Source organism: Elgaria multicarinata, chromosome 7, assembly GCF_023053635.1.
Source record: "Elgaria multicarinata webbii isolate HBS135686 ecotype San Diego chromosome 7, rElgMul1.1.pri, whole genome shotgun sequence".
Classification (NCBI taxonomy): Eukaryota; Metazoa; Chordata; class Lepidosauria; order Squamata; family Anguidae; genus Elgaria; species Elgaria multicarinata.
The window spans coordinates 69,272,161-69,298,744 of NC_086177.1; the positions used below are offsets into that span (position 1 = coordinate 69,272,161).

Sequence of the window (26,584 nt, forward strand, 5' to 3'; positions counted from 1 at the left end):
ATATAATATTTAAGCCATCCTTCTGCCAGCGTACATAATGCTGTACAATTAAAAGCCAGAAGAAAAATATTAAAATTTAAAAAAACGTAACAGTACAAACATAAGCATGTTAAGGAATGGTATTGGAATTCAAGATAACCTAGATATCTTTTGTTCAAATTTAGAAGATAATCTTGAAATTACAATCCTATTCCTTAATGTGCACATCAACTCACTTGGGCTAAGAAGAATCATGCTATTTTATTTAATCCTCTTTCCTTCTGAATACAAATGGGGGGGAAATTAGTGGACAGAAATCTAACCAACAGAGAAGTGATTTCTTTTTAAACTTCAATTTAATCAAAGCACAATTCAGCAAGGTTAAGCACTTTAAGCCCCATATTAAAATGAGAGATGTCTATGCTTGTGCTTAATCATTGAAATCACTATGGTTTTGCAATCCTATGCAACCTCATCTGCCAGTAAGTTCCAATGGATACAGTAGGACTTCTTTCACAGCATCCTATATATACAACTGTGCTGTGAAGAAGTGTTTCATTTGCGCTTTATCACACCTATAACTTTTGATGGAAATGGAATAGGAATTACTATTACATGAAATGTTCTACACTCAAAATCCAGGTGTTCCTTTATGACAGAAAGTTAAATTACTACCACGACCTTAAATGTAAAAGCATCATTTGCCATTTTTTAAAAAAGACATTTAGAATTTACCATTCTGAGCTTCAACAGCTTCCCTTCCCTTCTGCTTATAGCCAAATACTAAGTCAATCCATTCATGGAGGTGTTCCGACACATACTGGCTTTCTAAAGCATCTTGGCTCTTCTGAAGGAAATCATCCGCACCTGAAATAGAGAGTACCAACATTTGCTTGTTAAGCGTGAACTGACCTCCACTCCCTCCAACCCATTTCCTATTTAAAAGGGGGAAAAACTCACTGTGGAGAGAACCCTTTAGAAGCTTTGGGATGTAATACATGTTGAGAACAAGAACTCTTACTGAAGCATATTCTTATTAAAAGTACAAACCTTTAAGTTATAAGAATTGTTTTGGAAGGCAGAAAGTTTCCTCCAAGATGCTGAAAAGAATGGAGGCAAATGCAGAATCCAGACTACAAAATGCACCCAGAGTTCTATTTACCTGATGCCCAAGGAGGTAGTTCTACATTGTCAACTATCTTTCCTGCTTGCGTCTTCCCCAAGTTCAGTTTCAGATTATTTAGCAGGAAACTGGAATCATTTTCATAGAATTCAGGAATCAACTGGAACAAATAAATAAAGCGCAGGAAACTGTAAATATTGAAACAGGGTTATGCTTTTAGTTTTATATCCATGATGCAATAATAGACTGACCTGCACTTTCTGATGCATCCCAAACTTAGCACAGGGGGAAATTATTATTAAATGTTCATATTAGTTAACGAACTGCAGTGTTTCCAAAATTCTCAAAGCCTGGCTAGTTCTAACACAAGTTAGGACAGTTACCCACCAGAAGATAGGACCACACTCTTGGCCAAGTACACATTTACTTGGCAGAACTTTCAAGTGAATGCATTTAGCACTGACATACTATGCTTGCATTCCCAAAGCTACTGTAAGAGGAAGCAATATGGTTCATATAAAACCATCCCTATTAAATATCAAATGAACAGATTCAGAATATTCAAAGTAAGCCTTTAAGCTAGAGCAGGTATTAAGGGACCCCAGATGTGCCAGTGAAGCATTTATTTGAAGGCTGTCAGATCGTGCATTTTCCTTTGTTTTTCAACTCTACATCAGGCAGAACTGGATGGTCCACTTGCCAAGCAGACCATTGTTTAAGATGCCACAGGGCAAGCAAAGTTTGACACTGGCCTTCACCCAGAACTCCGTGCAACCTAATCAGGTCTTGTTCTACATAAAAGTTGCTTTATTCTCACTGAAGCCCAAGGGTTGGATCAGGATTGGCCTTTCCACACATTGGAAGGCACTGGGATCTAACGAAGGCTCCCCACTGTAGGAAGGGGGCAGGAAGAATATTTATATCAGCGTGGTATAGTGGCTAGAGTGTTGGACTGGGTGTCAGGAGATCTGGGTTCTAGTCCCCACTCACCCATGGAAGCCCACTGGGTGACTTTGGGCCAGTCACACTCTCAGCCCAACCTATCTCACAGGGTTGTTGTTGCAAAGATAAAATGGAGAGGATTATGTACACTGCCTTGGGTTCTTTGGAGGAAAAAGGGTGGTGTATAGATGTAATAAATAATTCCCCTGAGCCACGTCCCATGCTGCTCTGCAGGTTCTCCCAGATGAGCTTTTCAGGAAGCACAGGGGGACGAAGAAATAGCAAAAATTGCTTCCTTGTCCCCTTTCTCCAGCACAAACAGAACACCAGGAAGCATTTCTCTAGATCCAACCCTGTCAACTGGAATTGTATGTTGTGGGCAAAATGGCAATGCTGCCAGACACAACATCCCTGGCAAATGCTTTTCTTCTTCTCTGCAACATGCAGGAATACTTACTAATATCGCAGTGTGCACATTTTCTGTTGGAGAACTGTACAATATGACACAACAGAAAACCCAATGTGTAGGTGCCATTTTCTCTTGTATTCCCTGTATGACTAGTAATATGTAGGTACTGCCCAGTGGTAAAATGAGTGAAATTTCTGATTTATACTCCAGAAATATTTGGGCATAACTGGATTATACTTTGAGTGTTTTTAATTTTTGTGAACCGCCCAGAGAGCTCCGGCTATTGGGCGGTATAGAAATGCAATAAATAAATAAATTATGAGTTTCCAATTGCGCTGCAGTTCTGCCTGTGCATTCTGGAATGTATTTTAGGATTCCGGGTACCTGCCTACCTGTGAACCTGCAGTACTCCAGAAGGCTTAGCTAACATCATACATACATCAGAGAAACCTTTCCAATCATGAAGGTACCCTTCCAGGTTTGGCATGTAAGCAGGTGCCTTCTACCATACCAGGCTCTTGGCCATCTTCTGCATTACTGATGTTGACTCTCCAGGTTTACAGAAGAGGACTGGCATTACCTGCTACCTAACACTTTTAAGTCAACTTTCCCCAACCAGAAGCCTTCCAGATGTTTTGGACTTACACTTTCCATCATCCCCAGCCAGCATAGCCAATGATCAGGAATTCTGGGAGTTGTAGTTCAAAACATCTGGAAGGGTGCCAGGTTGGAGAAAGCTGTTTAAAGTGGATATGATGGGGGTTAAACTGGGACCATCTGCAAAGCACATGCTCTAGCACTGAGCTGTGGTCAGATGTTCCAAAAATGGTGCTGGTAAATCCCTGAGATGGTCTGGTGTAAATCCGGTTCTGAATTCTTTTCTGAAATGCAATTCTGCAGCACCACAGCAGCGAAGAGAAGTAAGAGAAGCCAATTAGGAGAGAGAGTGAAGTACAAGCAGTCCATTTACCTCTTTGAAGTCTGTTGCCCCATCTAAGCAATTCTTCCAGGTTTCTGCAATACTGGGTAAGAATAGTACACAGAATAAAACAAACATTAAATAAGCTTCAGACGTGACGTACTTTAAAGCAAAATGTTGGATCTGGTATCAAGATTCAAAACACACCTGTTGAACATTCTGTCAGGATGATCAAACTTGCCGTTTTGTAAACAAAGCATGTATTCTGGTGCTGCGGATACAAGAGGGATCAAATATCACATCAGCTTTATTAAGCTCCATTGGCACATGCTCAGGAGAAGCTTTGCAAGTGTCTTACCCACTCTGACAAGATAAAACAGCACATAACCCGGCGAAGAATAGTGGCTGCCATACATAAACTTTGGTTCTGGCATTTCCTGATAACGGGCCTGTCAGAGAGAGAGAGAGAGAGAGAGACTGCTCAGTGCTAATATTCTTCTGTACCTAACATGGATGAAGTTTATATTTTTAAAAAGTATTTTATTTCCAATTATCTTGTCTCATAGTTATTCCCCTAGCTCAGGGACAGAACCACATGGAACTACTGACAACTATTACAGGTACAGTTCCAAAATCTGCCCTACTGTGGCAAGATATATTATATTTGAACGTTGAGGCCTGCACCTTGCTCAGTAGGCAATGGCCTATATTCACGCCTGCCCCTAGACATATTTGGAAGCAAGTCCTGTTCTCTACAACCGGCAGTCGCACTACAACCTGCACATAAGACCTAAAATGTCATAGAGGTGGTTTCTAAGCTATTCATCTCCCCCTCTGCTTATCACAGATTTGTTGTGTATGTGTAGGAACAGGAGGATTTTATAACAGAAGTGAGATCGATATACTATCTAAGTATTTGTCCTATATTTACAGTTTATGTGAAACAGTCCAGCAACAGACATATCACACAAGGCTGCTATTCATGTAGCTTGGTTGTAACTAAAATATGATGAGATGCTATTCCATCTAGATAATAATCAGCAACGTCATTGTCAGTCTTCACTAAGATGAAACACAAGCCTTTTATCACTGCATTTGCTTCCATCTATACCATGGTTTCCTCTGCCATCCATATATAAGCTTCCCTTATCCCAAGTTAGACTGTAAGGTCCTCAGGACAGGGAGCTGGTTTTTTTTGGGGGGGGAGGGTAGCGATTCCTGGGCCACCTGGTTGTTTTGGCAATTTAGTGTCTATATTCAAGTCGATGGGAAAAAGTCAACAATTATATACAAATGACATGACTTTCATGTAAACAAATGTATGTAACAAAATCACCCAACCCAAAATCGGAATGAGCCTAGGAGTGCTTCGAGACAGGAGGATTTCATGGTGCAATGCCCTGCCTCACTCATTGAGTTTTACGGAGAGCCCAGGCACTGCGGCTTTTCACTTGTAGCACTCCCATGTTTTCCCATCGCTGCGCTATGCAGTGATAAATTAAAATCCCTACACTTTCCCTACACATAAATTAAAATCCCTACACTTAAAATCTCTACACTGTTAACGCTAGGAGCCCTCTGACTAGAAGCATCCTAGGCAAGTATATGCAAATTTGGCAGGAGAAAACAGTTAATGCTGTTTCAGATTCTGCAATTCGTTGGAAACAGGCTAAGTGCTTTGCGTAAAAGTTGAGAAATGATACACAATTAGTTCTGTAATTTATCAGTAAAGTTTATATACCACTTAATATAATAAAATCCCTAAGTGGTTCACTATATACCAAGGTAAATTTCATTAGAAAACAAAGTTAAGTACTCTAGAAATATTTAGATTTAATTCAATAATTTTATTACATAATTGTCCATAATTTAGAAGGGGAACTCAGCTGTATTTTTTTAAACATATAAACATTATACATACCAATAATCTTTCCAGCCTTTCTTTATTTAGCGCTCCTACTGGCTTACTGAGGTCACGAAACGTTTCAGGCTTTGTCAAGTCTACCCCAAAAAGAAAAGGGGAAAAAGTGTTTTTAAGAGCCTCCCTTTTCAGTATATGTGAACATATAGCAATGCCAACAGGACAGATAGAAGTACGTCTTCACACAGCACATAGTTAAATTATGGAAGACATAGTGATGGGAATCAACTTGAATGGCTTTAAAAGGGGACTGGACAAATTTCTGGAGGAGAAGGCTATCAATGGCTGCTAGTCCTGAAAGCTATATGCTATCTCCAGTATCAGAAGCAGTCTGCCTATCTACACCAGTTGCTGGGGAACATGGGTGGGAGGGTGCTATTGCACACATGGGTTTTCCACAGGCAGTTGGTTATCCACTGTGTGAACAGAACGCTGGATGAGATGCATCCTTGGTCTGATCCGGCATGGCTCTTCTTATGTTCTTATGATTTGTACTGCAGTTACTCTGAAGTACAAACCTAGAGGATCCTCAGTTAATTGTTCTGTTTTCCTAAAAAGGTTCTTACCCAGTTCTGAACTAGAATAGTCAGCTATGATCCACGGAAATACAGGATACTGGGACAGGTCATTGCAGCTGCGATCAGCCAGATTGTTGAGATGAAGAAGGTACTGGTAGTTTGAAATATGCCCTCGTTGCCACTGTAACATGTAACTCTCTGGTGTATGCTCTGTAACATGGTTCTCTAGAGGAGGCAGGAAACATAACAGAGATCAGAGAAGAAGTTATTGCAATTTGCATTTAAGACTCTTCTAGAAGCACATTCAGTATTCCATACTTAACAGGCTGAACTGGCACACCGGTTGTGTTTTCTGCACTTACCCTCCATCTCCAAGGCATCTATTCTAGAGCTGTCACTCCACAAAGCAGACCACTGGCCTGTGCACAGGCCACCAAATGGAGAAGTGGATGCAGCTATTTCCCATGAATTCACTAGCAAGTCTGGCCCTACTCTGCATATAGCATGTGAGTCCTGTCCACAAATGGAAAGGAGAGGACAATACAAGTAGGAGACTTTGGCAGTGGAAATACACTGTCATGAGACAGGGATCTGCCCTTACTTTTTTTTTGAATGACTTCAGCACAGCCTTAAATGGAAATAGCAGAAAGTACATACTGAAAGCCCAAAACGGCAATGCTTGTGGGAGGGAGAAAGGAAGGGATAAAGTGGGAGACAAACTCTGGGTGGCGCAGTCTGGGGTTCAGGATTCCATTCCACCCCACACTCTGGTTTTCAGTCCGCCCTTCTCTTCCAAACGGTTCAGCTTTCTGTATCCAATGAATGTCCTCAGTCTTCACTGGGCTTCGTTTGAATTCCCCCTAGGCTTTTTAAATAAGGATTGCTTGTACTTCTAAAAACCGCAAGAATTCTCAAAGTCTGCAGATACCTTCCTTGTGTGTGGTGTGTGTGCTGTTTTGACTACATAAACAGGGGTGGGCAACACATGGCCACCATGTGGCCCCAGCAGTCCCTCAGCTACCAAAATTCACGAGACAAATAACCCACTGATTTGCCACCGAGCCACTACAGAATTTCCAACCTAAATTTGGCCACTCTAGTGGTTTGCTGCCAAATTTTGTGGGGCACCAGCTCCAGGAGTGTGGCCTATCAGGGGCTAAAATGGTCTCCAGTCCTCCTGAAATTGCCCATCCCTGACATGAGCAATGGCACTCTCAGCTTATACATCGGAAATAATGAGAAGACGGTTAGTCTGCATCTCAAGGCAACACTCTGTATTGACTGGTTCCAAAATCCAATCACTTTCTTTTGCTTGTCCTATACATTACTGCTCTGAGAAGCTGCCAAACGTTTTCAGTCAGAGATCTCTACATGGCAAAAAGCAACTCCTTTCCCACTCATTACTGCCAATTTCATTACGGCTCAGTATTTATACCAGAATATATTTCTGGCTTGCCCTCAAATGCAAATCTGTAAAAACCAAAAAAAAGCAAGAGGAAGTCTTAATTTTCCTTAAACATAACAATTTGCTAAAAATAAGTTATTTAAACCTAAATATGTTGCCACGTAGAAATAGACATTATCTCGGTCTTGAGGGTTGTAGAACTTCAAATAGATATCCGAACAGAGATCATTCTCAGTGCAAAATACTTCCAGACCCTTGGAAATTAAAAAAAAGAAAGATGAAAGTTCATTGCTTAGTTCTGCTATTCAGAATACAAACAGAGCAGATTTTAAGCACAGGTATCTAATCCTTGCTGTTGTTCTCATATTAGAAGTGCTTTTGCAGCATAGTACTAGACATTTTCTACAAATCAATGGAAGTTACAACATTAAAAGTAGCTTTTAATCAATTTGCTTTTATTAGTAGGCTGTCTGCTCCTACAATCAGATATGTTCTCCATCAAAAATGCATGGTCCTCAGAAATAGAGAGATTCTACTTTTTCCATGAAAAAAAATACACAATACATATACGGATGTTGTAAAACCTTCATCTCTGAAATGACTTGCTAAGCCATCAACTGTTGTGGCAACTCTACTGTAACCAACTCTCATTTTAAAGCAGTCATGCTAAAAACAGGCAGTGCTGGTAGATAAAGCCAAAACAAATTTTCATGCTGGAGCAATCATTTGCAGGAGGAAGAAAATGGTTTTTTTTTCCCATAGGAATTTCAACAGGCAAGTTTAAAGCACATCTGTGTCCCCAAGACGCAAAATCAAACCCACATCTTACCAAGGGCAACAGGCCATGTCTTCTTTTATAGATGCGCCTAACATTATGTAGCATCACTTGAACCACAGGCTTCTGTAGGGCAAGGAAGAGGAGAAATATTTATTTAATGATATTTAAGAATCACATATTTCTAAACAACGTACTAAACAGCACAGTTCAAGACCATAATTAAATACTGAATATTATTACTAAACTATTAAATACAAAAACAAGAAACAACATCCCCCGATTTCCCCCACACATTATAGAAGCTGCAACATCCCTGCAGGATTCCATTATCAGAGGGTTTAGGTTTGACATGCAAGGAATGACTTGTTACATTTTTTAATTAAACCACATTTGTACTAGAACGGCAGTATTTCCATTAGTCGCCAGCATGTATTCCAAGGATGGCCGACATAAAATGGTTGGATAGACAACCTCTGACTAATGATTAAGTATTTTCTGTGAACCTAATATGTTAGAAACTGACCCTAAACAAGAAGTTCTGTGCTAAATGGCACATTACGCCAGTCCTTTTACAACTTCATTGGCTGCCAGTCCAGGTCCGGGCCCGATTCAAAGTGCTGGTATTGACATTTAAAGCCCTAAACGGTTTGGGGCCAGGTTATTTGAAGGAACGCCTCCTCCCATATGTACCTGCCCGGACCTTAAGATCATCTACAGGGGCCCTTCTCTGTGAGCCCCTGCCAAAGGAAGCGAGGCAGGTGGCTACTAGGAGGAGGGCTTTCTCCGCTGTGGCACCCCAGTTGTGGAATGAGCTCCCCAGAGAGGTCCGCCTGGCGCCTACACTGTACTCCTTTCGTCGCCAGCTAAAGACCTTTTTATTCACTCAGTATTTAACACTTAATTTTAACTTAAATTTAAATTTTACTGTTTTAACTCTGTATTTTAATCTTATATCAATTTTGCTGCGTGGTTTTATCCTGGTTGTGCTTTTTATATTTCACGGTTGGACTACTGCAACCTTCTTCTCTCTGGCCTTCCTTCTTCTCACATCAGTCCGTTGGTTTCTGTTCACCACTCTGCCGCAAAGATCATCTTCTTGGCTCGCCGCTCTGACCATGTTACTCCGCTTCTGAAATCTCTTCATTGGCTTCCAATTCACTTCAGAATCCAATATAAACTTCTCCTGTTAACCTTCAAAGCTTTTCACGGTCTAGCTCCTTCCTATCTCTCCTCTCTCATCTCACACTATTGCCCCGCTCGTGCTCTTCGCTCCTCTGATGCCATGTTTCTCGCCTGCCCAAGGGCCTCTACTTCCCTTGCTCGGCTTCGTCCATTTTCTTCTGCTGCCCCTTACGCCTGGAACGCTCTTCCAGAACATTTGAGAACTACAAGTTCAATCGCAGCTTTTAAAGCTCAACTAAAAACTTTTCTTTTTCCTAAAGCTTTTAAAACTTGATGTTGTGCGGACTTTATACTGTTAGTTTTACCCTACCCTGTGCCTGCTTACCCTACCCTGTGCCTGTTGGCATTCTCTTCCCCTCCTTATTGTTTAACTATGATTTTATTAGATTGTAAGCCTATGCGGCAGGGCCTTGCTATTTACTGTTTTACTCTGTACAGCACCATGTACATTGATGGTGCTATATAAATAAATAATAATAATAATAATAATTGTATTTGTGCTTTTAACCTGTTGGTTGTTTTATGATGGTTTTAATTTTTGTGAACCGCCCAGAGAGCTTCGGCTATTGGGCGGGATAAAAATGTAATAAATAAATAAATAAAATAAAATAAATAAGTGAGCAGCTCACCAAAGATAGTAATTTGAAGATGATGAGAACAAGGTATCATGATTGCTCATCAAGGAGGTCTGCTCTGCTACTTTATAGTTTGCTAGCAGTGTATCAAGTTCCAATGACTTCAGTGATTAACTGAGATATCTGGGAATTTCCACAGATAGCACTCTAAACTGTGATACGGAAGAGCCATACTGGAATAGACAAAAGGCCTACCCAGTCCAACATTCTGTCCTCACCACAGCCAACCAAATGCCTATGGGGAAGGTCACAAGAAGGGCAAGAGTGAAAGAGCAGCTTCCTGCTCATGTTCACCAGCAACTGGCATATAGAGGCATACTGTCTCTGAATCTGGAAGTAATGATGCATAGCCATCATGACACCATTGCATGAGACAGGCTATTCTAATTACCTGAACATCTGAAAATGGGTCATTGAAAAAAAGTAGGATCTGAAATTGACCTCATAATGGCAGCAAAAGCCCCAGCGGACACTAATGGAGGGGTGAGGGGCTGCAAAAACACACACACTCAGACATTGATGGGAGGGGGAAGAGAGGGATTTCTAAGAGCCACCGGTGATTTTTTTTAACTACCTACCTGCTTCTTCCAAACTGGAAATGATAAATGTCTACAGTAACATCTTTTATTGACGTGTATAATGCTTCCTACACAAAAGGAGCATAAAGAACTTGCTGAATCTTCACAGAAATTAAGCTAGAGATCCAAATGGGTTGCCCCTAATGTACTCATGTGGTTCAAAGAGAAAACATCATTATAAGTGATTCAGGACATTTTAGATAGCAATTTGCTTATGGTACAAAGTGCAGAAGGAAGGAAGGAAAATTTAAGTGTAAGTTACTTACAGGGTAGCCATTAAGAGGCTGGAAATACAGGTTTGCATCAGTGATGCATAAATGGCCTGGATTCGTCACCAACGGAGTGACCATTTCAGCTTTACATTCCATATGCAACGTTTCCGAAACATTCTGAAATCTACAGAAGTAATAAACACACAAGCTGCTCAATACAGGCTTTGGCTTACAGTTAGATAGCTTTCCATCCTGTATGAAACACAACACAGGAACTTCCTACATATATTTTGGGAAGACAATATTCACTTCAATGTTTTCTATTTACTGCCAATATTTACTGCCACTTTACATCATTCATTACAGACTGCAAAAGATGCTCAGGACATCAGAATACATAGCCCAGTTAGTTGAAAAATTACACTTTTGCAAAAGAAACTCAGGCCAAGTTAGAGTCAGCTGAGCAAGTCCATGCTAAGGGGAAGGCAGGGAAAGAAAGTTTTTCCATTTGATTCCAGAAGCAAGAAATATAAAATGAAGAGTCCCCAAAATCGCACTTTCAGGCATCATTGGACAGTCTTTCTGTTTTCAATAACTGAAATACACAATTCTAGAATTAAGCAGTGAGTCTATAAATTTGTAAAATTAGAAAAATCTCGAAAGAAGGTAATCTTGTAACTGTTTAGGCCAGCATTAAAAGACATGGACAGAATTCATAGATTTCCATTGCTAATACACTATTTGTCTTACACCCATCTAAGTATTCCATTTCTATTAATAGGAAAAAGAAGCTTTTTTTACTTAAATGAAATATTAATGTTAAGAAACATACCTGTTCTTATCAAATGATGCCCTGGCCAAACGTGATTGCAGTATAGCTGTTATCTAATTTGAAAAAAATATTAAGTGATACTTAAGTTTTTTAATATTAACTTAATCTGCGCAAGAAATTAATTCCTATTAATATTGCATCCATAATATATATTTACCATAGCAGCCTGGTCCCCCAGCTTGTCCAAGCGAGATGCCCTGTACAGCTGTTTAAAAATAAAAGCAACAGCTGGAGTTCAGATATATTCCTAAGGGACTTGCTGTCTGCAGGGACAGGCCAGAGTTCTATCAGAAGCACCAGACCCTGCACCAGATGCATTTCCACTTGCAGACCTGTGCCAATATGGAATTTTTGCCTAACAGTCACAAGTCACTGTATTGCACAAAATATTCTATTTGTTTATTTATTATTACATTTATATCCCATCTTTTTTCCTCTTACAAGGAACCCAAGGTAGCTTATGTGGTGCTCCTCCTCTCCACCTTATCCTCACAACAACCCTGTAAGGCAGATTAGGCTGAGAATCAGTGGGCCGGTTCACACAGTCAAAGCTACTTAAATCATGATGCATGCCATGGGTTATTGGAGGGTTGTTTTCCCTTCCAACAAGGCATGCCACGCAGGTTCAGACAACTTGACAAGCCGCACTTGGGCAGTGATTATGGAAATCATGCTCTGCATGTACCACAGTTTTAAAAATCCATGGTGTATTATTTTGATTGTGCGAACCAAGTCAGTGTGAACCAAGTCAGTGCTTGCTCTACAGTCATCCAGTGAACTTCATGGCCAAGTAGAGACTAGAACCCAGATCTCCTGAATCCCAGTCCAACACTCTAACCACTACACACAATGGCTCTCCCTTGGGTTCTCAGCAATTTTAAGCAAAGATTTCCTAGCCATTTAACTCTAAAGTAAACTACAGCTTCACCCGACTATACACTTTTCTTGTGTAAGACATCTTCAAACGGTGACCTTGTACACTTCATTCCATTTTGATAGGGCTTGCACAGGAAGCATCCACTGTCTAATTAGCATACTTTTAACACAGGACTTTTATGTAAAAGTAAAGCAGTCCAGTATTTACTGGTATAGAAGTATTTGCATTCTGAGTATGAAGCTATTCCAGCTATTTGCTTAAAAGATTTGAGCATAAAGAGATGTAAATATCCTTTTGTATATGCCAAAATCATGCACTACTACCACCTGTAATTCTGTCAAACTGCATACCTGATGGAGGGTATGAACAACATCTTCAGTTTTCCCAGCAACATCCAGTTGAAATATGTATTGATTTTGACCCTAGGAAAAGAAGAGAAAGCAATTAAACTAGACTGAAATCCAAGGATCACAATTGCTTACCCCACTTAAAAAGCCCAAAGGTTAAAATAAGAAAGGGATATAGTTTAGTGATAGAGCAGTTTTGCATGAACAAGGTCCCAAGTTTAATCCCCGGCATCACCAGGGAAGGCTGGGGAAGACATCTGTCTGAAACCTTAGAGAGCAGCTGCCAGTCACTGTAAGACAATATTGAGCCCAGATGGACTAATGGTCTGGCTCAGTGACCTGGTTTGCATGTATCGACAACCCAGAGCACAGGTTTATGTTCTAAATATGGATTGTCATTGAATCATGGATTATTTTTGAATCATGGGTTGCTGTTATGTGTGAACCCTGCATTCTGGTTTAACTATGGGTTGTTAACCACAACCAGCCCAAGTTCACAACCCAAGAACAAACCATGGCATCTCTTCCTGGGTTGTTTGTGGATGTAACAACAATCCACAATTCAGTGACAACCCATACTCTGGGATGTCGTTACATGCAAACCAGGCCAGTACTACCAGTCAGCATAGCTTTTATACATGCTAAGTATATGTGTGCATGGAAGCTGCATAAGAGTGCATAAAGGTACGGAGTGGTCTTCTGAAGGACTAACGTTCTAAATACTTTATTGTAAATTTTTGAATGTACAAAAGAAGAGGAAGGAGCTTATATATCATTACAGTTCTCATTTTTCTATTAGAGTATCCTCTGAGGACTTTGAACTGATGTTAGAAACTGCAAGCAAGTTCCATCACTGGAGTGTGTATTATGTGCATACATATTGCTTTGCAAGTAATATTGCTTTGCTGGCATGAACATTCTTACAACATTCAGATAATAGAACAGCTTTGGATTTTACAAAGAAAAGGATGTACACTGAACTGCACATCAGATTTTTGCAATACTTGCAGCAATGGCCAATTTGGGATGTTACAAATATCACCTGGTAGCAACAAAGAAAATCTACCCTTCCTGTACATCTCACTACAGGAACAGTATGCACACAAATCACTTGTGCACTGATTTTCCACACTTCAGACATTACACCAAATTAGCTGTTTCATTGCAACTCCAATTTCTTTCAGTTGTTCTCCATGTTCATAACACTTGAAAAATTAAAAGAGCACTTTGCAAGAATCACTAAACTAGTCGTATTAATTTTTTCATGTCAAAGGTATTAAAAGGTACACAAAAGCAACCTTCACCCAATGTCAAAGGAAGTCTCACTTTTCTTTTAATGCAGTTGCCCAAATAATTAACTGCTAATGTTCCTTCAGGAACAAGGCAGCAAGTTACATGAAACTCAGAACTTTTCTTGAAAGCGAAAAAAAAATATACTCACTCTTTCCGTTTTAAAGGGTGCAATGATGTTTTGCTCTTTAGTGAGAAAAGCCTAAAAAAACGATAATTCATTTAGAGTATGTCGTGGTAATAGGGTTTTGCCAGTAGGTTTTGCTGAATTTAGAGGTGCAGAAGGGCTTGTCTATTCTGGGAAGGTAGGTATTGGTGTAGAGAAGTAAGGATTGGTCAGGCTATTGTTACTCATCTCATTTTCATAGCGGTTTCTCTTCACTGACTCCCCATGTGCACTGCACGCAGTTTAAACTGCTCCTTACTCATTCCCCTTTCTCTCTCTTCTATAACACTCTAACTTATTGTCCATTTTTTCTGTCTTCTGTTACCTGAAATGCACGTCCTGCCTCTCTCTTTTTAAAGGGATCTCTAAGAATGATCTAGATCATAAATTAAAATATGAAATTTTAAAACAGCTTGTTGCCATGGGTTCCCAAGTTCAACTAACTTAAAGGGATCTCTAAGTATCATTTAGTTCATACATTAAAATATAAAATTTTAAAACAGCTTGTTGCCATGGGTTCACAAGTTCAACTAAATTAATCTGGATCAAACTCCATGTCTTCACTTGTTTTGTTAACTCCTAACTTGTGGTTTTCTTGTCTTTACCTTTATCTCAGGTTCACTGTCTCCATATAAAGACAGGTTGCTTACCTGTAACTGTAGTTCTTCGAGTGGTCATCTGTGCAGTCACACATATGGGCTCTGCGCCTGCGCAGGGCCAGCTTCGGAAGACTTCACTAGCTGAAAACGTTTTAGGCGAGAACCCCTCCCCCACCGTCCACTGAGCATGCTCAGGGGTTCCCGCCTAATCCCCTCAGTTCCTGAAACCGCCTAAACAGTCTCACTGAGGAGAACCACCAGGTGATCAATAAAAAAAAATGACACCATAGTGGGGACGGTGGGAGGGTTGTGTGACTGCACAGATGACCACTCGAAGAACTACAGTTACAGGTAAGCAACCTGTCTTTCTTCTTCGTGGTCTCTGTGCATCACACATATGGGCGATTAACAAGCTGACTTACCGGAGGTGGGTGGTGTCAGTTGGTGGATAAGTAGTCATAGAATTGCCGATAAGACGGCACGCCCAAAAGCGCAGTCTCTACGCGATCTGACGTCCAGACGGTAATGGCTGGCAAAAGTCAGTGGAGTCGACCAAGTAGCTGCTTTACAGAGGTCTGGTAGAGCAATCCCCTTTTCAAAAGCTGTAGAGGTGGCCACTCCTCTCGTGGAGTGGGAACACACCTTACCCTCCAACGGGAGGCCAGCGAGTTCATAGGCTGGCTTAATAGACTGAACTACCCAAGCAGATATTCTCTGCAGAGATGCCTGTAGTTCCTTTTGCTTGCCCCCATAACAAACAAAAAGTCTTTGGGATCTCCGGAGGGTGGCAGTTCTGGACTGGTAGAAGGCAAGAGCCCGTCTTATGTCCAGGGTATGTAGAGCAGACTCAATAGGGGATGTTGGCGAAGGAAAAAAACTTGGGAGCGTGATGTCCTGCCCAAGATGGAAGGAAGACACAACCGTTGGCAGAAAGGCTGGGTCCAGTCTAAGGACCACCTTGTCAGCGTGGAACACCGTGTAAGGTGGATCAATGCAGAGTGCTGCTAGTTCGGAGGCACGCCTAGCAGATGTGACTGCAACAAGGAATGCCACCTTGAAAGTTAGTAACCGCAAGTCTGTCCTTGCTAAAGGCTCAAAGGACTTGGCAGACAGTGCCTTGAGCACCACCGAAAGGCTCCATTGAGGAACGAAAGAGCGAACTGGTGGGATTGTGTTCTTCATGCCCTTCATGAACCGTTTCGTCAAAGGGTGTGTGAAGACCGAGCAGCCCTGAATCCACTGGTGTGAAGCAGAGATAGCTGCTAAATAAACTCTTATTGACGAAAACTTGAGTCCTTTTTTGAATAGAGAAAAAAGGGAAAAAAAGCACTGTTGCTATCGGTGCTGAAGCTTGGTTCTCATTTTTACTGAGAGCAAAAGCAGAAAAGACTGTCCATTTTTTTGCGTATGATTTCCTAGTAGCTGGTTTCCTGGCTGCTAGGATAATGCTCCATACATCAGTAGGCAGCGGTTGGTTGTCTAGCGTTGCCTTATCCTCCAAGCTGTTAGGTTTAGGGACTTGATATCCGGATGGAAGATGAGTCCCTTCCCCTTGGAGATGAGGTTGTGACATTGAGGCAGTCTGATAAACTCCGCTGAGGACAGTTTGAGTAGTGGAGTGAATCACGGCTGCCTTGGCCACCAAGGCGCTACTAAAATGGCGTTGGCGCTGCGCAGCTTTATAATAACTCTTGAGAGGAGCGGTATGGGGGGAAACAGGTACAGGAGCTGTCCTCTCGAAGGCGTCTCCTAGAGATGCTGCCCCTTGGCCCACCCACGTGCAGTATTGGCTGCAGATGGCGTTCTCTGGTGACGCGAATAAATCTATTACAGGCTGTCCCCATGCCTGAAAGATCATGTCCAGAACAGTGTCTTTCATCCGCCACTAGTGCGTATCCACAAAGGTGCGGCTGAGGTCATCTGCCAGGATATTGTCCTGGCCTGCGATATGAATGGCAGACAAAGTCATGTCGTGGGCAATTGCCCAATGCCAAATGTCCAGAGTGAGGGAGATCAGGTCCATAGACCTCGTTCCACCTTGCTTGTTTATATGCCAGACAGCAGCCATATTGTCTGTATGGATCTGGATTACATGACCCGATAAGGTCTGCTGAAAGGCATACAGAGCTTTTTGGATAGCCATCAACTCCAAGACGTTGATGTGTCTTTCCCTGTCGATGGAGTTCCAGAGCTCCTGGATGGTTAGATCCCCGCAGTGGGCTCCCCAGCCCAATAGGGATGCGTCTGTCATTAGATGTTGTGATGGTATTGGGGGTTTGAAGTCCAAGCCTTGTGCGATATTGGGTAAGTTCGTCCACCAAAGGAGCGTGTCCTTTATTTTGGCAGGGAGCGAAAATTTCACTCGGTGAGCGTCCAATGCATTGTCGTACTCCCGCAGAAGCCACAATTGTAGAGGTCTCATGTGCAGACGTGCCCAAGGGACGACGTTGACAGTCGCTGCCATGAGACCCAATAACCTTTGCACCTGGAAGGCAGAGGTGATTTTAGAGCGGAAGAGCTTAATTGCAAGTTTAATTAACGTATTAGCTCTATCCTCTGGAAGGAAAGCCCTGAAGTGGGTTGAGTCCAGAATTGCTCCAAGGAATTTAATTTTTTGGGTTGGTTGAAAATTTGATTTTTCCTTGTTGATGCAAAGGCCAAATTCGTTGAGTAGTTTTATGGTGAGGTGGGTATTACGGGCGGCTTCTTGCTCCGTATTAGCCACTATCAGCCAATCGTCCAAGTAGGGGTAGATCTCTACCCCTCGAGTCCTCAGAAAGGCGCAAACTGGTGCCATACACTTTGTGAAGACTCGGGGGGCAGTAGAAAGCCCAAAAGGAAGCACTTTGAATTGGAAAACGTCTTCCCCTACTATGAACCTGAGGTATTGGCGATGATCGGGATAGATTGAAACATGAAAGTATGCATCCTTAAGGTCGATAGACGTGAACCAATCCCCTTGGGAGAGGAAAGGTAGGATGCTTGCTAAAGAGTTCATCCGGAATTTTTTTGGGGTGATGAACTTGTTTAGCTCCCTAAGGTCCAAAATAGGTCTCAGTTCCCCATCCCGCTTCGGAACCGTAAAGTAGCGGGAAAAGAATCCGCCTCGTAGTGCTCAAGTTGGTAATCGCTCTATGGTGCCCTTCTCTAACAGAGACGTAGTCTCTTGCAACAGAGCGTCTGTAGGTGGTGAGAACCTTGCGGTTCCGAGGGGAGGGGAGTTGGAGAATTCCATTTTGTAGCCCTGAGAGATGATCTTAAGGACCCATGTGTCAGTTGTAATAGTGGTCCAATTACAGAAAAAAGGGGCAAGGATGTCACCAAACTTAGGTGTTAGGCTGTTTGGTGTAAGACAGTCAAAGACGCCGTCTTTGATTCGTGTCAGGCTTGCTCTTGTTTTGCTTGAACCGACCCGGGTACTGTTGCCTCCTGTACTGACCCTGAGGTTGGTATGCAGCAGGGCGGTCTTGCAGTTGGAATTGCTGCTGCCTAGGTTGGAACTGCTGCTGCGTTCCGGGCCAGCGTCTCTGGCGGAATGGTCTCTGAAGCTGTTGTTGCTGCTGCCCAATCCCCATTTTCTTAGCCATATTTTTGGCTTTCTGGATGCTCTCCATAGACTCATCCGTGGATGAGTGGAAGAGTCCTTCCCTGTCGAAGGGAAGGTCCTCTATCCGGGTGCGCGCTTCTTGAGAAAGTCCTGCGGACCTAAGCCATGCGTGTCGTCTTAACGCAATGGAGGCTACCATTGCTTTTGAAGCACAGTCAGTGGCGTGTCTCGCTGTATTAAGTTGTTGGCGTGACAGCCTCATGGCTTCTGTGTAAAAAACATTAGACAATTCTCTTTGATCGTCTGGCAGATATGCAGAGAGAGATGCCATCTTTTCCCATAGAAAGGATTGATATTTAGCCATGGTGGCTTGGTAATTGTGCACTCTTAGTGACAAAGATGTGGAAGAATAAATTCTTCTTCCCAAGCCGTCCAGTCTCCGACCTTCCTTGTCAACAGGAGCATTATGTTTTCTCTGAGTGCGTCCTTGGGATGCCTCAACTATGATTGAATTTGGCTTGGGGTAGGTGAAAAGAAAAGGCGCTGTCTTTTCTTGGATTTTGTAGATGTTATCAACCTTCCTCGACGTTGGTGGCATAGAGGAGGGCATTTTCCACGATTGTTGGGCTGTGCGCAATAGCACAGGCAGGTATGGGATTGCCGCTGGGGTAGATGATTCACAGTATAAGTCGTCGTACACTGGGTCATTTAACTTCTCCAATGGCTGAGAAGTTTCGATCCCCAGGGACCTCGCCATTCTTTGCACTTGATCTGTAAAATGGGTCAAGTCCTCAGAAGGTGAAATAACATCTGTGGCTACCACCAAATCACCTGGTGAAGGGATTGATGGTGGAGGTGATGGTTCCTGAGAGGAGTCTGAGCGATAATCATCATCAGAGAGCTCATCCAGTGCACTTCCCCTCATTCTAGCCACGGGCAAAGCTTGCAGAGCCTGCGACGGTACCGCTGTTGTCGGTGCTGTAGTTTGCACCTGTTGAGGCGGGGGCCTCGGTACCGAGGGCTGCAGTGGCGGTGGCATAGCGGCAGTATCTTCCGCTGGAGGGCGGGAAACTGTCTCAGATGGGGGTTGCTGGAAACGCGGGTACGGGGCATAGTGCTCCTGGTAATAATAAAAGTCTTGCTCTCACCTATGCCTCCAATCCTCGTATTGGTACGGAGGATAATGCGGAGGATGCCAGTATTGAGTAGAATGCATCGACGCCGGTGAATGGTCCCGGTTGTAGCCATATGGGGATACTGGTCGGTACCGACGTCCGTCGGCATCGGGGGGTGGCATGTCTCGGTATCGATACGTGTCGGTATCGAAGTCTCGGTACCGATGTGTGTCGGTATCGAACATCGGTCTTGAATCATGTCCTTGTCAGTACCGATGTCCATCGGTATCGAAGGTTGGTTGTTGGATCTGGCAGTATCGAGGGGAGGTATGACCCTCTTCTGCCATTGTCGGATCTTGTGAGGAGCCTCTAATCTCTCCTTCCGAGATTGATGCCCTTAAACTTGTCTCCTCTGCCGGTACCGTAATGATATTGAGAGACGGTACCGGAGAAGGCATTATTTGCTCCGTTTGTGACGGCGTCAAAGCCGGTGGAGAAGACGGAGTTGCCCGTCTCGGTATCGAGAAGACTCTCGGTACCGAAAGTATCGGTATCGGACTTGCCGGTATTGGCGGCGTTTTCTGCAGGGAGAGCCTCGATATCGGGCTCTTCGGTGCCGTAGGACGCTTCGGTATCGAAGTTGTCGGTACCGGAGTCATCGGTATCGACGGTTTTGACTTTGTCGATCTTTTCTTTCCGTCCTTCGATTTTAGTTTACTTTTCTTTCGTTGGGGTTCTTCGGACCCAATATGCTCTCTCGCTCTCTTAGATATCTTCCTGGCCGCTTTTGAGGAAGCGGATAGAGAGGAGGAAGGGGGGTGAACCGGTAAGGCATCACTCCGCGAAGGAGGAGATTGGGGCATCGACTCCATGGTATTTGGAGCATCGAGACGTACTCGGCCTGCAACGCCTTTTCCCACAGTAACACCCGAAGGCGATCTGATTGGTTCTTCCTGGTTTGCCTGGAGAATTTTAGGCAAAAACAACAGGATTCGACGACATGCGTCTCCCCCAAGCACAGTAAACACCGAGAATGTCCGTCGGTTTGGGAAATCTTCTGCCCGCAACCGGAGCACTTTTTGAAGAGGCCTTGTTGTGCCATAGGCACCAAGGCTGAGGTAACGAACAACAGTAAAAGATTTTTTTTTTTTAAAAAAATAACTTGATAGAAAAAGATTAGAAAACTGTAGAGGTTTAGAAAGGATGAAAAATAGTATTATTCAGCTAAGGTATAACGATACCAAAAACAGAGAAGTCTCCAAACGCTGTTGACCCTACAGGCGGTTGAAGAGAACTGAGGGGATTAGGCGGGAACCCCTGAGCATGCTCAGTGGACGGTGGGGGAGGGGTTCCCGCCTAAAACGTTTTCAGCTATAGAAGTTTCCGAACCTGGCCCTGCGCAGGCACAGAGCCCATATGTGTGATGCACAGAGACCACGAAGAAGAACAAAGTGGTGATAAAAGTAAAGGAAACATGTTTATCCTTTAATTTTGTGGGTTTTATTTCTAAAATCCTTAAAAAGAACACCTAGGTGCTTAGTATGCAAAATAAAGTCAGAATAAAAACCCACAACTGAACAGGAATGGCATTGTCACTCTCACACTTTAAGAGAAACTGAGAGAGATTACTGTTCCTTCATTTACGAAAACAGAATATGATTTTATATACACATTTTAAAAGAGTATGCATAAAAGCTAACTATTTTTACTCTGGAAAAAAAAGGAGCTCTGCGGTACCTATCCAGACATGGTCCAAATTTGAATCAGGAGGCCATGCCAGCTTGCTACCAAATGATACCCTCCTCCAGAATGCTATACCCACCCCCCAATGCTGTTTGTAATAAAAGGTGGGGGGGGGGAATTACCAACTGGGTAGGGAGGGACTTCCAGGTGGAAATTGGTATGTGGTTGATCCGGAGCACATTTCAAATATAGGGCCCTCAAAGTAAGAAGTGGATAGAAGTGTGCATAATGTCAACTGTAGTTTGGTTCCTAGGCTCCCTCCACACAAAAATGGCACAGCATTTCCCCTTATTTTTGTTTTCTAGGCATTCAAATATTAGAAGGTTTCCAACTGCTTACTTTAAATGTAATTCCTGAACTTCTGAATGTGTGATCTCACACATAGTTCTTCTTAAGAGAAACATTTTACTTATGATTTAAAAAATAGTAATTTTGAAATGCCCATTACTTACCTGACTGGATAAAATAGAAATCTGTTCGGGGTTATCCCTAAAACACAGATTTGAAAACCAATTATGATACAAGTTAAAAACAAAGGCAAAATACTTAACCTACATTCAAAATCACATACCCTGTGAAAGTATCATTTCTTTCATCATCTTCTGGGGCTTCTATTTTAATACAGTCTCTCAACAGGATCTATATGAACATAAAGAAATACAAATTAAATGGCTTTCTTTCTTTCTTTCTTTCTTTCTTTCTTTCTTTCTTTAATTGGAGGAGAGTACAACACTGTGGCAACTGCTTACCTTAATAATCGGGTGGGTTATTTCATCAGGTTCAAATATCACGGATTTTGAGCAGATTTTTAATGACCCTCTGAGTTTCCTAAGAGTTCAGAAGATATTTAAAGGTTACTGAGGAATTTTAAGCTGATGTGTAACCCAATAATATCTCCAGTGTTTTGTTTTAGGGAAGCAGTATTATACCTTTTTCCTTTGCCAACCTTGTTACAAATGTGAGTAGCTGAATGCTGTTCGAAGAAGTATTCCTCCAGATTAAGGAGTAGCAAGGAAAACCTAAAACAATAAAAGCACAATAATTCTCAACATAAGGGAAAGAAGTTCAACAATGTCTTTACTAATATGTTACTTCAGGGCCGGTACCCTCAGGCACAGAGGCCAAACATGGTCCTCTTGAGGTCCCAATCCTGTCCTCTATGGTTCCCCAGATCCTCAAGGCTTTTGAGTGCCCTTGGGCAAGACACCCTCAATGGGGCCCCTCTCTCAGGGATTCTATCTTCTCACCAACGTTGTTATTAGATGCTATTGCTCTTCATCTTCCTTTCTGTCATTGCTGCCACTTGCTTCCTCTGCAGGCAGACATACAGTGAGCATCTACTTCTCACTACCACCATAATCATTTTGGTGCCAGGTTATTATCCTCTACTTCCAGGCATTTTGGTGCCAGTTTAAGATTATCCTCTACTTCCAGGCACTTGCCTACGATGGGGCATTTATGCCAGCTGTCTGAACAGGCCTTATATTTTATTGAAATTGTTTTAAGCTGTTTATATTGTTTTAAATTTTGTATATTTTAAATTATCATGTTGCATTTTTTTCTTGTGAATTGCTGTGAACTGCTGAGAGAGCTTCAGCTACTGGGCAGTATAGAAATGAAAAAGAAATAATAATGAGTTGCCCCCCATTTTTAGACCAGCTTTTTCCAAAGGTCATTATGGATTTATGGGAATTGAGAGACTTCCAGATTTAGCACCAACTAAAGCTCTTGTGTTGTTGTTTTTTAATTGTATTCAGAGGGGCTTATTCTCAGGTAAGTGGGAATTATAAGATTGCAGTATAAATAACTAATTGTTTGCCGCTCTTTCAGAACACCTCCACCAAACCCGATAATAGGGCTGACCCTACATACTCTATGGAGTCTCATTCTTTTTGCATTCAACTAGAACTGTGGGAAGTCCATTATAACTAAAAAAAACAAGCAAAGATTTTTTAAAGAACCAGATACATACAGAGATGCAGCCTTCGTATCAAAAAGAGATTAATATCTTCACCCACCACTAAATCAGAAGTCACAATTGGTCAATTTTTTGAACACCAACTATTTTTTTGAACACCCTCAATACCTATCCTTGAAAGAAAAGGTTTCCCAAGTTCCACATATAGACCAAACCAACCCAGGTTCTAGCTGACTGTTCCACTGCTGTCTCCATAGTTTATGTACTTTAAAACCCACCTGTCTCCAAGGCAACTTACAACATAAATAAGACCAACCCCACATTCTAAAGAAAAGGTTAAACAAAATATATCAGGTCAACAACTGACCAAAATTGATTTAAAAAAATCAGATATCAAGGCTTGAACAAACATGGAAGCTAAATGAAATATTAAATAAATATTGACTAAAAGCTTGAGTAAACATAAATGTTTTTAATTGGCATTGAAAGCCTAACAATATTCTCCCAAAACTTTGCAAATACACCTGGAGAGGAAGTTCCCAAGATTCATTATACCCCCAGTGATCCTGTGCAAATGAGTAACTCTTATTGAGCTATGAACATAACGGTGTCAATTGCAGACACAGAATGCTATTGGAGAAACCAAGAAAGAAGAATTTACTTCATCAGATATCAACGAGATCAAGAACTGTCACAAATTCAGTATTGTGGTAAAAGCCGTTGCTACATGTCTAAGGAGTGCTTATCTTTCACCTATGGGAGTTCTCTCTCACACAGTTATTTTTCAGTTAATTTGACCTAATAATTTCAGATAGTCCTCCATAATTTTCCCTAAGCCTTGAGCAAGGTCCAACATTGTGTGAGCAGAAGGCAGCTCATGAAACATAAACTTTCCATTCCCTCCTCTTCCCCTGTACCCCCACCCACCCCCCAAAAAACCTTTCCAGGGTGTTGGGGAGACCTACCAAACATTGCGGGATGTGTCTTACTGGGCTGCAGTGGGAGGAGGTAATTGGCCAATATTAAGCACTGCTTGTGTAAGGTTCCCAGTTTCAGGTTTCAGAAAAAACCTAGTTAGCATTAACCATAGCTTGTTGGTTCGGACTGGGGTGGGGAACTTCAAACCCGGGGGCCAAATCTGGCCCTCTGGGGTTCCCCATAGCATGGCCCCTCCCCTGCCCCCCTCCGCTTTCCCTCAACTTCTACACAGTCCTGCCCCACCATTCTAAAACATTGAAATGCCTCTTCTAAGGCTTAGTTACTGGCAGTAAGAGCTTTAACCCACAATAGGCTGGTATTTTTGTATTTTGCCCGCCCCCTCGCCTTGGCCCTTCCTATCACCAGAATGTGGCCTCCGAGAGCTTCTCCAAAATTGAATTTGGCCCTTGGCCTGAACGACATTCGCCACCCCTGGTTTGGACAAACTTGTTCACCAAAATGGAAGCGAAAATTTCCAAACTTGTTCTTGAAGCTGTGCCGGAGAACAGGGAGGGTCAAGGGTCCATCTCCTCCAGCATTCTGCTCACACAGCGGCATAAACCTAAACCACAAGCAGGACATGACCACAATAGCACCTTCCCAGTCAGGTTCCCCAGCAACTGGTGTACAGGCAGATTGGTTCTGATGCCCGAGATAGCTTGTAGCCCCATCAGGACTAATAGCTGTTGATAGCCTCCACAAATTTGTCTAACCTCCTTTTAAAGCCATCCAAAGTGATGGACATCACTACATTTTGTGGAATTCCATAGTTTAACTATGACCTGTGTGAAGAACTACTTCCTTCTATCTACCAGCTTCATGGGATGACCCTGGGATCTAGTAGTATTGGGGGGTGGGAGGAAATGTCGCCTTATCCACACTCTCCACACCATGCATAAATTTGCATACCTCTATCATGTCTCCCATTACTAGCCTTTTCTCTAAGCCAAGGAGTCCAATACGTTATGACCATTCCTCATAAGAGAGTGGTTCCAGTTCCTTGATCTGCACTTTTTCCAATTCTGCAGTATCCTGATTGTTTTTTAGGGGCTGTGACCAGAACCGTACACAGTATTCCAAATGTGGTCGAACTATAAATTTGTAGACTCCACAAACCGCAACATTTTGTTACAGGTTCCCTTATATTATAGGTTAAGGATTTGCAATTAGCAGAATAGTGGAATTACTGAGCTCATCAGCACAGCTACTGCATCTGGTCCTCTCTTTCTCCGTCTGAAGACAATGAAATGACCTGAAAATAGCAGGGGGAATAAGGAGCACATAGCCAGGCAACTAACCAGCAAATTTCTAGCAGCTAGGAATTAGATGGGGTGGGGGGAGTTAAGAATACCCACAACAATCTGATAAGGAATACCTTTGGAGGGTTGGCACCAGGCCTGTAGCCAGGGGTTTTGAACCCCTAAATTTTCTGTCCCCTAATTTTATTTTTACAAATTAAAAAAGTTTACATTATTGTCTTTAAAAGGCCTACAAACCAGATGAACCCTACTTTTCTGGTGGCCCTCTCAGAACTTTTAGGTTGGCTACAGACTTGGGTGCTCCCGCAGAGTAAGAGTGGGTTGGATGGCATTGAGTTTAATTATTGTTTGTTATTATTGTATATAAGTTTCTTTGAGAATCCTTCAGGTACTGAAAATAAAGTATTTAAAACCAGGAATGCATTTTAGACCAGATTTTGCTGACAACATTTCCAGCAGTAATGTGAAGGAAAGCACTAACATGAGTAATGCTAAGAGTTATCAAACATCATTAGCAGTACAGTAACAAGTTTTTGGATTTTCACAAAACACAATTACTTAGCAGAGGTCATATTCTTACACAAAGTAAAGAAAAAGTTAATCAGACTAAAAGAGGCCAGACAAACACGAATGATCTAATCAAAGAAGCAGGCTTAACTGAAGTCAACGTTTACCAAGGCCTCTGTCCAAAACGCTGGCTCATTTCAACTTTACTTAACCTTACTTGGTGGCCTTTGAAAATACACTACCTCTCAGGCCAAGTGTCACCTCTGCAATATAAAGATAATACAGACTTGATTTACCGGGTTGTTGTAAGGATTACCAAGATCATGTATGTGACAGACTTTGACCACTTGAAATACACGATATAAAATGCTAGGTAATTCTAGCACACCCTGAGAGACCTGTTCAGAGAATCTCCCTTTCCAAACTCAAACCAGCCCCAAGACAAGTGAGATTATGATGAAAAACTAGAAGCCGAAGCCGGGTGTTGACAGGCTTCATTCCTAACACTCTTCCTTTGTGTTTTGCAAAGCTTCCAAGAACGACGTCTTTTTCCCCATATAATGTTATTACACTCTTGGAAACAGTACTTCCCTTTTCCATTTGGGGGTGGGCAATTTGAGATTTTTTTTCCCTTCTTGGGGCGGGGTACAGAACCCTAAAGACACACACACACACACACACACAAAAGGGATACAGAGTCCTGTTAAACTAGAAGCATCAGAATTACTTCCTTTGAATAATGCTGAAGTTTCAAGCCTAGCTGAAACCAACCTCAGCCGTTTCCACTGTCTCATCCTCATGTGAT

General features: G+C 42.3%; 1 protein-coding gene across 1 annotated transcript in view; it reads right to left on the reverse strand.

Moving 5' to 3' along the window:
• The window catches only part of NSMAF (neutral sphingomyelinase activation associated factor), a 46,003-nt gene that overhangs the window by 15,085 nt on the left and 4,334 nt on the right, over window positions 1-26,584 (reverse strand). Inside the window, exons 2-19 of the mRNA XM_063130753.1 lie at window positions 22,047-22,136; window positions 21,867-21,945; window positions 21,689-21,756; window positions 21,570-21,606; window positions 14,099-14,149; window positions 12,661-12,732; window positions 11,591-11,638; window positions 11,434-11,486; window positions 10,656-10,785; window positions 8,046-8,117; window positions 7,362-7,470; window positions 5,860-6,036; window positions 5,294-5,373; window positions 3,731-3,821; window positions 3,580-3,643; window positions 3,424-3,475; window positions 1,142-1,262; window positions 715-846 (exon numbers count right to left, since the gene is read on the reverse strand). Coding sequence (XP_062986823.1) covers window positions 715-846; window positions 1,142-1,262; window positions 3,424-3,475; window positions 3,580-3,643; window positions 3,731-3,821; window positions 5,294-5,373; window positions 5,860-6,036; window positions 7,362-7,470; window positions 8,046-8,117; window positions 10,656-10,785; window positions 11,434-11,486; window positions 11,591-11,638; window positions 12,661-12,732; window positions 14,099-14,149; window positions 21,570-21,606; window positions 21,689-21,756; window positions 21,867-21,945; window positions 22,047-22,136 — 1,526 coding nt within the window. The remainder of the gene's footprint in view (window positions 1-714; window positions 847-1,141; window positions 1,263-3,423; window positions 3,476-3,579; window positions 3,644-3,730; window positions 3,822-5,293; window positions 5,374-5,859; window positions 6,037-7,361; window positions 7,471-8,045; window positions 8,118-10,655; window positions 10,786-11,433; window positions 11,487-11,590; window positions 11,639-12,660; window positions 12,733-14,098; window positions 14,150-21,569; window positions 21,607-21,688; window positions 21,757-21,866; window positions 21,946-22,046; window positions 22,137-26,584) is intronic.